Below are 14,808 nucleotides of genomic sequence, written 5' to 3'. Positions count from 1 at the left end.
AAGACACCTGTTGAACTTTTTAAAATAGACTTGTCCGGCTTCCATTTATGAAACTGTCCATTATCAATTTTGAGGGATATCAAGATGAAAATTTAAAACTGGTCAGCCAATTATAGAGCCTGGACAGACAGCATGATTTATAACATTACCAGTCTTACTAATGAATAAACATTAATAACATTATAAATAGTCTTTTAAATATTACTGAGTACCAGTCTGGTTTTCTGGCTCTTTTTTTTAAGCTCTAGCAGGGGTAAAAAGGTTGTGAAATATAAAGAAATGAAAAACAATTTTAAATTCTTTAACATACCTAATTTGCTGTTCTGAAATAAGAATTTTTTTCACCATTCATCGGACAGAAAATATTCCCAAACACGGCAAGCTATGTCTAATGGAAAGATTTCGTTGAATTAATGTAAATATATCCTGAAAATATAGAAATTTGACATACAAATTAAAATGTTAACCCTTAAATTCCACCTTTACACAAATCACATTAATGAAACAATACAGAAAATTAAAACAAGAGTGTCGGTAGGAACAGCAGGCCTCGACTATTCTAAGCTGCTTGATAGTTAAAAGAGCCTTAATAATGTTAAATTTTTTAAGTTCACAAAAGGGCTAATTTTTTTTATAAATTCATGTTATAGGCCTTAGAGAGAGTCTAATTATACAGTATTGGCTTGACTATTCGGAAGGTAATGTCACAAGGGTGTTTTATTGAGTATAATAATACTAATTACCTATGAATACATAAATTTGACAGAAAAGGTACAAAGGCTTGTTATTAAGATGTTTTATCAAGTAATTCACTGCTTTATTATTATAAAGGCGTAAAATTGTCCCAAAAATGGCACAAACCTTTCAGTAGTTATTGAGATAACAGCTTACAAGCAAAACTTTACCATGAATTTCTAAGTTGAAAAAGGGAAAAAAATCAGCCTAAATGCAAGATAGAATTATGGATCTTTGTCAGTGACCTACAATTATGACCCTAAATGCATATGTGAAGTTTTAAATAAATATCTTTCATAGTTATTGAGATATGTTAAACTTGCATGTAAACATTAACCAAGAGACTAAGTAGAAAAGGGGATATGAATCAGCCTTAATGCAAGATAGAGTTATCGAACTTGGTCAGTGACATACAATTATGACCCTCCAATAATGACCCTAAGTGCATGTGTAAAGTTTCAAGTAAATATCTTTGAAGACCTTTAACCTTTAACCAAAATTTCTAAGTTTCAAAGGGGCAAATAATTCTGCAAATATTGCAGGCAGAGTTATGCAATTTTTCAAACTGATGTACATTGTTACTATAAAAAAGTATTTTAAATTTCAATTGAATATCTCGAGCAATAATTGAGATATTTGACTTTACAAAAAGACTTTAACCAAAATTTCTAAGTTCCAAAGGGGCATAATTCTGTCAATATTGTAGGCAGTGTTATCCAACTTGTCAATCTGATGTACATTGTTACTATAAATAAGTATTGTAAGTTTCAATTGAATATCTCAAGCAATAATTGAGATATTTGACTTTACAAAAAACTTTAACCAAAATTTCTAAGTTAAAAAGGGGCATAATTCTGTCAATATTGTAGGCAGTGTTATCCAACTTGTCAATCTGATGTACATTGTTACTATAAATAAGTATTGTAAGTTTCAATTGAATATCTCAAGCAATAATTGAGATATTTGACTTTACAAAAAACTTTAACCAAAATTTCTAAGTTAAAAAGGGGCATAATTCTGTCAATATTGTAGGCATAGTTATCCAACTTGTCAGTCTGATGTACATTGTTACTATAAATAAGTATTGTAAGTTTCAATTGAATATCTCAAGCAATAATTGAGATATTTGACTTTACAAAAAACTTTAACCAAAATTTCTAAGTTAAAAAGGGGCATAATTCTGTCAATATTGTAGGCAGAGTTATCCAACTTGTCAATCTGATGTACCTTCTTACTATAAATAAGTATTGTAAGTTTCAATTGAATATCTCAAGTAATAATTGAGATTTTTGACTTTACAAAAAACTTTAACCAACGCAGACGCCGACGCGGACGCCAACGCGACTACAATAGCTCTCATATTCTTCGAATAGTCAAGCTAAAATATCTTGAACTAGCTGAATATGTTATTTATACATTATTTAAGTTAGAATGCTGTTAAACAGTGTTTACAAGAGGGCCATGATGGCCCTGAAATCCCTAACCTGTATATAGGCCCCCGGGGCAGGGCCAATTCTAACCTAAGAGCTTTTATTTGAATAAACTTGGTAGAGACCCATTAAAAGATGTTTCATGATAAGTATGTAAACTCTAGCTCTATGGGGTTTTTAAAAGAAGATTTTTTAAGTTTTTACTATACACATATAGGGAAAAAGTATGACCCCTCCCCCTACCCCCCCCCCCCAAACGGGCCAATTTTTTTGACCCCAGGGCTTTATTTGAACAAACTTGGTAAACATTGACTAGACTATGTTTCATGCAAAAGATTTAAGCTCTAGCTCTTTTGGCTTTTCAAAAGAAGATTTTTTAAGTTTTTTCTATATATAAATAAGGAAAATCAATGACCCCCGGGCAGGGCCAATTTTAACCTCAGGGCTTTTATTTTCACAAACTTGGTAGACATTGACTAGACAATGTTTCATGCCAAAGATGTAAGCTCTAGCTTTTTTTGGTTTTTAAAAAGATTTTTTAAGTTTTTTTCTTTCGATTGCCATGGCAACCAAAGTTCTGCATGAAATTAAATTTTTTGATTGACTACCAAAGGAACATTCTTGTGAAGTTTGGATGAAATTGGCTCAGCGGTTTATGAGATGTTGTTTAAAGTAAAAGTTTACAGACGGACGGACACCGGACTTTGTCACTTTGTGACAGGTGAGCTTATAAAAAATTTACCCATAACTTTAGTAGACAGACTGCAAATTTATTTGCAGTTTTCAATATAACCAAATCTAAATAAACATTATTATGAATATTACACCCCTAAAATTGTTTAATGGACTTGACCTGTTTTTTTATTTGGAGCAGTCCATTTATAGCTAAAGTGAGATCAATATGAAAATATCAAAACTGAATAGTTTTAAAGCGGCATGCCTCCAGATTCATGCTAATTTTCATGAAATTTTTTAGAAGTAGAATATTGTTAAGTGAACAAAGAAAGTAATTTAGAACTTGCAAATGATGCTTACAGCAGCTTTAAATATATACAGAGTCTGGTCTGTGTTGATTATAGTAATATGCAAGTAGGCTTCATGTTTTTTTAAGGTAGTCTTACTGCAATGCTTTCCCGCCAAAAAATTTCTAACATCGACCAATATCGTAATAAACTGGTCATTTCCAGAACGTTATTTTTCACAATCTTTGTTATTCAATAATTTTTAACCGTTTAAAACCGGAATTTAGTACATAATAATAAAGGATGAGTGATTGTAAACAATCTAATGCCCAAAAGTTTGAAAAAATTAAACGTCTGGAAATAACCAATTTGCTACGATATTCGCCGATGTTAGATTTTTTTGAGGAAAAGCATTTATCGTCACCTTAGTGCAAGAACTCAATATCTGCTTCTTTATCTATATGCAGTTATTGAGTTTTTGCACTAAGGTGACGTTATAGTAGGACCATCTTAATAGTTTATAAAGGGCTTTTACTATCAATACTAACATTCAAGGAGCAAAATAATCTGATAAACTTACCAATCATAGAGATAGAGATCAGGAGTAAGGTTGTTCTTCTTAAAGTGATGACATAAAACAGGCATGTTCTCAACAAAGAATTCTTCGTATGTTTGAAAATACACCTTCATCTGAAGAAATAAATATAATTAGAGCTCCATGTATTTATCTGTACTTTTCAGGTAAAGGTATTAGTTTACAAACTTTTAATGAACAGAAAAAAACCATTCCAATATTAATTTTCTGTAAATCATAGTGTACATATTATCTAAAAATATTTATTTTGCAATACATGGGAGATAATCATATAAAGAAAGACTGCAGGCTTTCAACAGTTGTCTCTCTTTTGGTGTACTTCACAAACATCATAGAGGCGTACAAAAGGAATATTTGAACTGTGCAAAGTATGATGATTTATTTGATTAAATGCCTAGGTCTTCATGATGTACATATTCAGTATGATACAAGTGTTAGATCAAAAGTAAAGAAAATTACTGACAAACTGTTACAATGTTTTCATTTTAAATTCTACTTTGCATGAATAATCAATACTTCACATGACCCGCAGAAATTTCTATAAACATCCTTCCGGAAGTATAAGTAGTATTCAAATGATAAAGAAGAGAGGTTCAGTCTATTTATATTTAAGGCAGCTTTTTATATTTTATCCTAAATATCTTTTAAAAAATCCTTCATCAACTTGAAAGAAGACAAGCTAAAGAAAATCATTTGTTTTTATAGAACTAATTATATATATATCCTAAATGTCTGTCATTACCAATTATTGGTTAATCACAATTATTAGAGTCATCCTTTTAAAATATAATTACAGCTTATTCAGCTAAACTTGACGGCATAAAAATGAGTATAATGTCACTTGACGATAATTTAACTTGTAAAACTCACTATACTTACCAATCCTTCATCAACTCTAAAGAAGGCAACTTGGCATGGTCTGTTGAGCAGGTTAGCAAAACAGATAAAAGCATCTGCTACATCCATATTCAATAGTAATACAGCCGATATGAACGACATGCCTTGTACCTGTAAATATACAACACAAATCATGATCAAATATTCCACTAAAAGGATCACATCACTATTTTGTTAATAAAACTAGTACTATATATCCATATATACATATCTAATATGGATTTAGTACGATACAAATATTTTATTCTCAACTTTGTTTTACCCTTACATCTGTACCATTATAAAGATCAAACTAAGTAATATGTTACCAATATAACCCCTAATAAGTGTTTTTATTTTCAACATAAAATCAGAAATCCATACATATTTATTTTCTCTTACTGTGTCATGAAAAAACTTTACAATTACTTCATTAAAATTTGTCTGGAGAAACATCAACCTAACATGCAACAAAAAATATTTTCAGAGTCACTCGTCTTGCAGGATAATGCTGTAAAACATATTGATTTTAGCTTACATCAAAGTTAACTAAAGAAAAAAGGTGTTTTTTTTCTTGTTTTATCAAAAGACACTTAAAAACATTTACTGGTACATGAAATTGATAAACAGACAATGTATATAATATAAGTTTTCATCAGAATACTAAGATCTTTTTTTACACAGCAACAGTTTGATAAGTTTTCATAATCATCTTTTTAATGATAATCTAAAGCACAAAGATGCAAATAAATATAATGGCATTAATATTACGAAGACAACTTGGTTTTACGACTTCAAAAGCAGTGCTAGCATTAATAAGGTTTCCAAAGGAAAGAATTATAGAAATAAGTATCAATGGTGGACATGATTTATCTTCTTATTACCAGATCACTGCAAGCTCAGACAAATAAATTCTGGTTTTTTCTTTGCGTAAAACAAGTGTAATTACATTCTCTCTAGTCTTTTGTAGACAATTTAGTTTACATTACTTCTGGATATGGCAGAAAAATGCACAGACATCAATAAAAGGAAGACGAGGAAACAAGCCTAGACTGGTATATTAACATTGCAGTCTGGACATGAAGTCTAGAGGGAGACTAAAGATATTCTTTCCTCCTAGTAAGGTCATTCAAAGTGTAACACAAGTAAGTTCTGTACTGCAAAATGATTTCTTGTCTAAAACATATTGACAAATCACTCATCCTTTCCCAAAATTTTACTGTCATTTATAAACAGAGGACAGCAAATCACACAGCCTTTCTCAACCTTTTACTGACAAATAGAGATTGACAAATTACACAGGCTGACTCAAACTGACACAGATATTGACAAATCATACAGCCTTTCTCAACCTTTAACACACACAAATAGAATCTGACAAATTACACAGCCTTGGTAATCCTTTCACGGACACAAATAGAATCTGACAAATTATACAGCCTTGGTAATCCTTTCACGGACACAAATAGAATCTGACAAATTATACAGCCTTGGTAATCCTTTCACGGACACAAATAGAATCTGACAAATTATACAGCCTTGGTAATCCTTTCACGGACACAAATAGAATCTGACAAATTATACAGCCTTGGTAATCCTTTCACGGACACAAATAGAATCTGACAAATTACACAGCCTTGGTAATCCTTTCACGGACACAAATAGAATCTGACAAATTATACAGCCTTGGTAATCCTTTCACGGACACAAATAGAATCTGACAAATTATACAGCCTTGGTAATCCTTTCACGGACACAAATAGAATCTGACAAATTACACAGGCTTTGTTAACCTTTACACTGAAACATATAAAGACTGACAAATTACACAGGCTTTGTCAAATTTTCACTGACACAGAGACTGAAAAGTCACAAAGCCTTTTGCCCAAACTTTTATCAGCACTGACAAAGATTGACAAATCACTCAGCTTTTTTCAGCCTTTGTACATCTTACCTTGCTTCCCATTTTAATTCATTATATTTACATACTCATATAAATACTGAGAACTAATAATTTACTTACATAACCAATATCAGGTCTGTAACAGGCATAGGCACCTAGTAAACTGTGGAGTAAATCATGGTAGGGTCCACCCTGTAAAATTACATCAGTTTATATAGTAAAATGTTTTAATGTCAACAGTCTCTATCAAATTCTGTAACCTTTTTAAGCTAGTAAGCAGTTAAAATTTTCAAATCTAAAAAGAAATCTTTATCTACATTCTACTGACATTTACCAAAGATACCTTCCTTACCTATAATTGGCTATAAATAACTGGAAAGGATAAATTCATGTTCATTAAATCGTTACCTTAAAATTACTGGAAAAGATGTATTTACTTTCATTAAATTTCTTTGTAAATATTTTGATTGCCTTATAAAATTCAAGTAAATATTTCAAGAAATACATGATTTTTCAATTAATATATGACTTTTAGTTTCATAAAAACACTCATTTTTTACTTCAGGTCAAGTAAAACATGGACAAATACAAAATGATGTGGCAAAAATACCTCAAAACATGTAGACACAGTAAGATTTACCTTCTGAAATATACAGAGTTGTGGGAATGTTCTGGAGACATCAAGTTTTATGAGTTCAACACTTGATTCCTTACTGGACGGGGGCTCTGAGCAAGCTGTAATATAAAATATAATCATAAATAAATATATAAATACATTAAAAGGACATCACTGATGTTTTTTGACACTGCTAGAATTTTTAATCAAGATTATTGTGTAACCATTTGATGCAAGTCTGGACTGATAACTTGTGTGAAAAATTTATATCATCCAGTAATTTCATTTTTCCAGAATAAACATTTTAATTGTTCACAGGAGCTGCTTCACTATTCTCAGTGCTTGTTATTAAAAATTGAGCATGAATAATGTAGAATTTTCAAAGTTAAAAAAGGGCCATAACTCTGTCAAAATAAACGTCTGAGTTATAGGCCTTAAATAAATAATTTGAGATAACTTACTTTCTGTAGGGCCATATATGACAGGGGCTTCATCCATCTGTTTGATTTTATCTGCTGCTCTACTCACACATATCTCATACAATTCTGAAAGTGTGAAAATCAATTCTTTAATCATCTAGTTACCTGTCAATGCTTAGTTATGTAAACATTGGATCATTCCATCATACAGAGTCATTAAATGTCTCTGACAACGTTGCTATGGTTATTGCAAAGCTTATAAAAGCATTTTTATATACCTCTTTGTTTAAAAAAAACCCAACATATCTTTTATAATCAGATTCCACTTTTGTTTTAAAAAGAATACATGGCATTCTATGAAATCTCTTATGACACTCAAAATTGGTTTTGTTTGTGAGATTTAGGAGGTAAAATAGAGAAAAACGGAATCCCTAAAAGGATTCTAACAATTATGATTTAAAACAATAAGGGTAAATTTCACAATTCTTACTTTTTAGTGTACAATAAACAGGTTAATCTCTAGAATTCATATTTCAAATAAGAGATTTTTGGATTAAGATTTTTGACTTAATAGAGTCAACGAATGTTGGCTCTGACAGATTTGCTGTAAAATCTTTCAGTTTTAACAAATGACTATTAAATTCACATCTCAGTAGATATTAATACATGTAATCCATACTAAAATATGGATGACCCAAAATTTACAAGGAGTCTCAAAAAAAACTTATTAAGCCATAATCACAAAAGGCACCATCCATAAAATTAATTGAAAATTCATTTCACAGTATCTGCACCTTATTCTCATCAATTCTCATCACAATCTAACTAATCTTCTAATTTACTTTCAAATCAATATTTGAGCCATGTCACGACAAAACCAACATAATGCATTTGCAACCAGCATGGATCCAGACCTGCCTGCCCATCCGCGCAGTCTGATCAGAATCCATGCTGTACACTTACAAACCCTATAACAAGTAGAGAAACCGATAGCGAACAGCATGGATCCTGATCAGACTGCGCGGATGCGCAGGCTGGTCTGGATCCATGCTGGTCGTAAATGCATTATGTTGGTTTTGTCATGACACGGCTCATTTCAGCACTTAGAAAACAAATTGTAGTAGAACAACACCAATACAAGCAAATTATACTGTCTGATATTGCAGGGAATATACAGTCTGACTGAAACACATTTCCATAACATGCATTAGCAAATTGTGCTTGATTATTCCAATTCTTCTAGCCTGACCAACACAACATTTTAAGCACAAAAAATGTTTGTATTCTTTGTTTGCTTTTTTTTTTTAACCAAATTCTGTTCTGTTCTTGATTCTGTTAAGTTATCTATAATTGATATTTTCCTTATAATCTTTGCACAAACAGAAACAAATATTACAAATACATGTCTTCACCTTAGTGCATTAACAAGTTAACACCTATTAAATTTATTTGGACTTAGCCTGTTACTGCACTAAGGTGACAACATGTTTTTTGTAATTAAACTGAAATGTTAAAGCATGATTGTAAATCATCTTAATGCCTGCATATATTTGCCCCTTAAAAATATTACTAATATATAGTAAATAGTAGTCACTAAAGTATGGAAGTTTTAAGCATCAGTCCAGTTATTCTGTAATTCTCTGAACTTAAAGAAATTCCAAAAATTAAAACCATGCTGTGTTAATTCCTTCATTTCATATCTTAACAACAAAAATTATCACTTTAGATATTTACTATAAATATATAATTTCAGGTTTTGTTTAAATATTCAGGTGTCCTAAGTCAATGGTGGAATATAACTTACCTGGGGTTATGTTCAGATCATTACCAAGGGCAAGCTTCCAGACTTTCCCTCGTACATTTGTTGGTACGCCATGCCACCATAAATCTCGTACCTTCTTTGTGTTCTTTCTATAAAATTTAAACAGGCATCATTAATTTTGCTTATGAGTAATGGAGTGAGCAAATTATCTAAAATTGTGTACCCAGGTTATAGATGCAGACCTACATCAAATGATACACTTATCTCATAAAATAATGTCCAGTCCGGTCATGTAAAAAAACCTAAGTGGAGTCCCTTTAATAAAGGGGATGGTTAAACAAGGAAATAATGTGACACTAGATATAACTGCATAAAGCATTACTTTTAACACCTTCGTAATTTTTTTCTCTAAAAAATTCTAACAGTTAGCATGGTTTTAAATGACTAGTGCCAGTAGAAAACAAAGCTGCAAAAAAGAGACTGAACTAAGACTGAACTAAAAGAAATCTATAACATCTATAACTCTCAGTCACTACACTACTCTTTGTAATCACATTGGGTATTCAAATGTTCATGTTATTTCACATTCAAATTATGTCATGTATACAAATTTCAAGTCAAGGAGAATAAGCTCATTTTCTCACCAATTAAATGCACATACTTCTTTATTTCCATTAATTAAATGCATATATTATACAACCTAGATCAAGAAGACAGATAAATATTTTTCACGATGTTTTTTGTTGCTTTTTTGGTGAATTTTAAATTTTAAGATATCATCAATGGGAGTTTAAATTGTATGTGTTGAAACAGTCATTAAAGTGACACAATAATAGACGTGTATAATTATCTTAATGTGCAATGTACTGAAAATTTAGAGATAAAGTAAAATAATGTGTTTTAACTGTACATCTTATAATACAACTACATTCTGTAAAGACTTCATGAAACTAGTACAGCATGAGTTCTGTTAAATGTAAAAACTGGCTTATTACTCTAAATTTCAAAAATATTTTATAAATTTCAGTTGCATGGGTCTACTGATATAAAACTTTCTGTATCAAAGCCTTTATCTTTCTATTGTCAAAAAAAACAAAACAACAACCTACAAATAAATATTATGCACCTTTGGTTTTGGTACTCGCAAAAAAAATAGAAATATTTTGTATTTATTTAAACAGGAGCCATGTTTGGTAAGACGGACCATTGTCGAGTTACAATGTTTATATAACTTGTCTATGGAAATGCTTTTTTGCATCTAAGTAACTATGGGTATCAGTGAAACCTGCAGTGTTCCTACAGTTATAACTGACTCATTCTATGTCTGAACATGGGGATATATATTGCTACATTAATGTAATAACAGAAAACACTCCATATAATAGTAACTTTCATTGTAATGTTTCCTCTCACTACAAACCAGTGAGAGGGGAAATCTGCTCTAATATGAATGTGTTTCACATGTAACAAGGTAGTGCTCAGTTCTAAATCTTTGCAGGCTGTCCAGCACCTTCTGACAAAAAATTAGGGCAAATTTTAGGGCAATTTTTAAGAAATTTTAGGGCTAAAATTTAGGAATTTTAGGGTAAATAAAAGAAAATGTAGGGCTCAAATTTGGAATTTTATACTAAATTATGGCCTCAAAAGACCATGATATGGGCTCAATTTTGCATATTTGACACAAAAGTAACTCACAAATAATGCTCTAGTTCGGTTATAGCAAAGGTGTTACCAGTGTTCCATAGTCACCAGTGAATAAATTGATTCACTGGCCAACTGCCTTTAAAAAGAGCTGAAAAACTACATTAAACATAACTAGAATGAAAACATTTTCTAAGTTATAAGAATCCAGGAACAACCAATATTCAATTAGTTAAGCTATGATTAGCCAATAAAAATGTAACTTCCTTGGAAAATTTTTAAACAGGTGACTATTTTGATATAGTCAAAGTGGTACAATTTTCATTGTTCCATTTAAAACTAACAGTTTCTTATATTTTTCTGATAACTTCTGACAATTAATCAAGTTAAAATAATTAGTAAAGATATAATAAGCCGATAATATATGGAAGGGGATGTTATGCTTTAAATTTATTTTAGCTATAAATGCATTTCTTACCAACATTTTAAGGTTGGTACATGTTCAACAAGTCTTGATCTTTCTTAAAAAACAATAAAAATGATATGACCCACTAGAGTCATTCCCAGGCATAGTTAAACTTAAATTCAAACAGCAGGATATACACATATGAAGAACTTGTTCAAGATAAATCAGGCTACTAAAATTGTAGAAAATTTCACTGTTCAAGATAAATCAGGCTACTAAAAATTGTAGAAATTTGATTCATTGATTTTCAACAGTTTTTTTTTCCAGATTTTAAAAAAAACTTACACTATATGTTATTACATATGTTCAGTACATGTTAATGTGTACAAAAAGGGCAGCTGAAGGTGTCACTTCTTAGTAATTGGGTAGCAAAATGGTTAAAGCATCCAATCACTACTGCCAGTTTACCTTACCCACTTTATAATTAGCAAATATTGAAACTTGTCTAGATCTGCCAGCTGGTATCACTTACAAAAGATATGTTCTACAGTCATCACTTGAAAATAACTTGATTACAAATTAAGATTTTATTAATAAGGACCCCTGCATGCAGTCTGATGAAATTTAGTGGTACATCGTGTAAATAGTTGCTTTAAATAAATCTAAGACTGAGGTAAATGGTAAAACTCTGTAGCCAATAAAAATGTGACTTCCTTGGAAATTTTTTATCACAATTTTAAACAAGTGACCATTTTGATATAGTCAAAGTGGTACAATTTTCATTAAAAACAAACAGTTTCTTATTATTTTTCTGATAACATCTGACAATTAATCAAGTATGGCATTTCTGCAGGAGTTGAAGTAAATGCAAAGCGTGACTTATGCAATTTAGCCAGACATGATATCAACTCCACTGACTGTGTTTGAAGTTAGGTTGTGATTGAAACATGGTTGTTTCTGGATATGTTTATCACAAAAGATAAAAAAAAAATAGGAATTAAAGTGAAAAAATAGGGCATTTTTAGGAATTCCCTTTGAATTTTTCATTTTTTTAGGAATTTTAGCCAAACTGAAAAAAATTAGGATTTTTTAGGAATTTTAGGGACGCTGGACAGCCTGTCTTTGACATGCCAAGATGGACCAACATAGCATTTTTACTAAAAGCACTTCCCTACATTAATTTTAGTGTCTGGAATTTCTAAGGATGTGTCAAAACCTGTTTTACCAAACTGTTGTTTATTTTTCCTCATGCTACAGAAGTAACTATAATTTATAGGAAAGTCTATCAAGGGCTTGCAGGTTCGATTCCCAGCTTCACCACTATCAATATTTTATGATTTTGTTTTGGATGAGACCTTGAAAAGTGAGGTGCCATGTGTACACAGCATCTTATAGAGCCAGGGTGGCCCATTTGGCAACTGCTGTATCCAAGCACTATGCACTAGCTATGAAAGGAAACAAACTCTTCAGGGGGCATTGCATTGATTGCACATCCAACATGCGACAGTAAATAAACTGAAAGAAAAATAAGGTGACTGTATTTCTATCATATAAACACAACTTACACAGAGTCCCAGTTAGGCAGTATATCCTTGTTCCAGACCCTAGCTGCTGCCATCAGTTGTTCTTCTTGTCTTAACTGTTGCTGCATCAACTTTTTCTTCTGTTTTAACTCCTTTTGCTCTGAAATCATATTCAAAGCAATCATTTATCGTATTCAATATTTAGTTTCAAAGACCCAACAACTCACTTTTCTCAGTGGGCTGTTTTATATCTGCAGTCATCTGGTTCAGGGAATGAAAAAAAAAACAAGTAAGATTTACATGAGAGCATGGTGGTGATACATGTACAAATATGCAGTAACAGCAGCTAACCTAAAATAAAAATTCCTTCACAATTTGCATGATATCTGTTATATAACTACAGTAAACTGTTATTCTACATGTATAAATGATCTTTATTCTAAGGCACTAATACCAAAAAAAATCTTACTACAATCTAACTTGCCCGTGCGACCAAGTGTATTAAGCGACTTTTGTCTAATGCGGTCACTTTCAATTCCCCCCGTTCATTTTCTATCTATATCTTTAATGTATTAAGGGACTTTTGCTCAACGCGACCAACGACCGCTAATTAGTCAGCTTATTGAGATCAATCTTTTCATTAAACGACCACTTTTACTTGTGAAGTAATTGTGTTTTAGAGAATGCCGCCTGGTAATGTCACAAGTGTCAACAATCAAAATACCATATATAAATGTGTGAAAAACTCTATTTGCCAAACCGTTTTAGTGTATGCAAATAAAGGTACGTATACGCGTGACGTGTATTATCCAATAATATCGATAACACAATGTAACGCTCCGCCCCTACTCAGATGGTGTATACGCTTAGCTGTTGATATTTAGACTGCATTGAATTGACCTTGAACTTGATCAGCAATTAAATTAATCGTTACAATCAGATGCAGTTTGTTTATTTCAAATGAAAAAATGCACAACAGAAAAAAACTTCACTTATCAGGGTTTTCGTGTTGGAGACAAGGAAATACAAGAGAGAAGTTTAAAAATTCTGGAAAAATGTCAAACACACATGTTCGTAATGGATCAAAACTGATTTGTCAATAAATATCAGAAAGTTTTTTTTTTACATTAGCATTAGATTATCTGAGCGTTCTAATTATTAAACATTTATATAAATGAAGTTGAAAAACATTCCCACCGAAAAAGAAAGATGTCATGTACATGTATAAATTTTGACTTTTTATCATGCTTTGTCTTAAGAGACTGTTTCATTAAGCGACCGTTTTTGGTGTTTCCCTTGCGCGGTCGCTTAATACAAGTTTGACTGTATTTGGTAAAGTTACTTGCTCAAAGTTTGTTTTTCTTGTTTTTTTTTTCTGTTTTTTTTTTTAAATATTCAACATAATTTGTGCTCTTCCAATATGTTAACTTCATATAAATATATCTGGGATACCAGACTGTTTCATACTTAATTTTTCAATAAAGCAGCTTAGCTTATATTTATTTCAAAGTAGAACAGTTCATGCTGACATACCTTTCCTCTTGGCAGCCTCTACCATGGCCTCATACTCTTTCTGATGCCTTTCACACTCCTCCCTGTCTTTAGTTGGCAAATTCCTGAAAGATACAAGAAAATTGTTGTTTTTTTTTTTATTAATTAAATAATTAGAAAATCTTCACTGGTTTAAAATTGTTCTGTTTTGTAGCATTGTGCTTTCTTTAGTTAAGCTTCTATATTGAGAATTGGGCTTTTTTTTTTGGCTATTATGAATGTCATAATAATTTATTTTATATGCCATAATTTCAAGGCACTTTTCATGTGTGTGTGTGTGTGTTTGGGAGTCAACAGGAATTTTAGCATCCCCATCCCATAAATTATATCATACAAGCTTGATATGTCTCCTAAATTATGGTTACTTCAATTGCAGCAAAAAGTCAATA

General features: G+C 31.3%; 1 protein-coding gene across 1 annotated transcript in view; it reads right to left on the bottom strand.

Moving 5' to 3' along the window:
* The window catches only part of LOC132751511 (TBC1 domain family member 12-like), a 30,394-nt gene that overhangs the window by 1,300 nt on the left and 14,286 nt on the right, over nt 1-14,808 (bottom strand). The window contains 9 exon segments of the mRNA XM_060741686.1: nt 311-426; nt 3,708-3,817; nt 4,602-4,730; nt 6,622-6,693; nt 7,142-7,236; nt 7,579-7,662; nt 9,341-9,447; nt 12,911-13,028; nt 14,402-14,484. Of these exon segments, the coding sequence (XP_060597669.1) occupies nt 311-426; nt 3,708-3,817; nt 4,602-4,730; nt 6,622-6,693; nt 7,142-7,236; nt 7,579-7,662; nt 9,341-9,447; nt 12,911-13,028; nt 14,402-14,484 (914 nt within the window).

The sequence above is a fragment of the Ruditapes philippinarum genome, unplaced genomic scaffold, assembly GCF_026571515.1.
Source record: "Ruditapes philippinarum isolate M1 unplaced genomic scaffold, ASM2657151v2 ctg319_1_1_1_1, whole genome shotgun sequence".
Lineage (NCBI taxonomy): Eukaryota > Metazoa > Mollusca > Bivalvia > Venerida > Veneridae > Ruditapes > Ruditapes philippinarum.
Note: the sequence above shows the minus strand (reverse complement) of the source record. Positions and strands in the feature narration are given on the sequence as shown.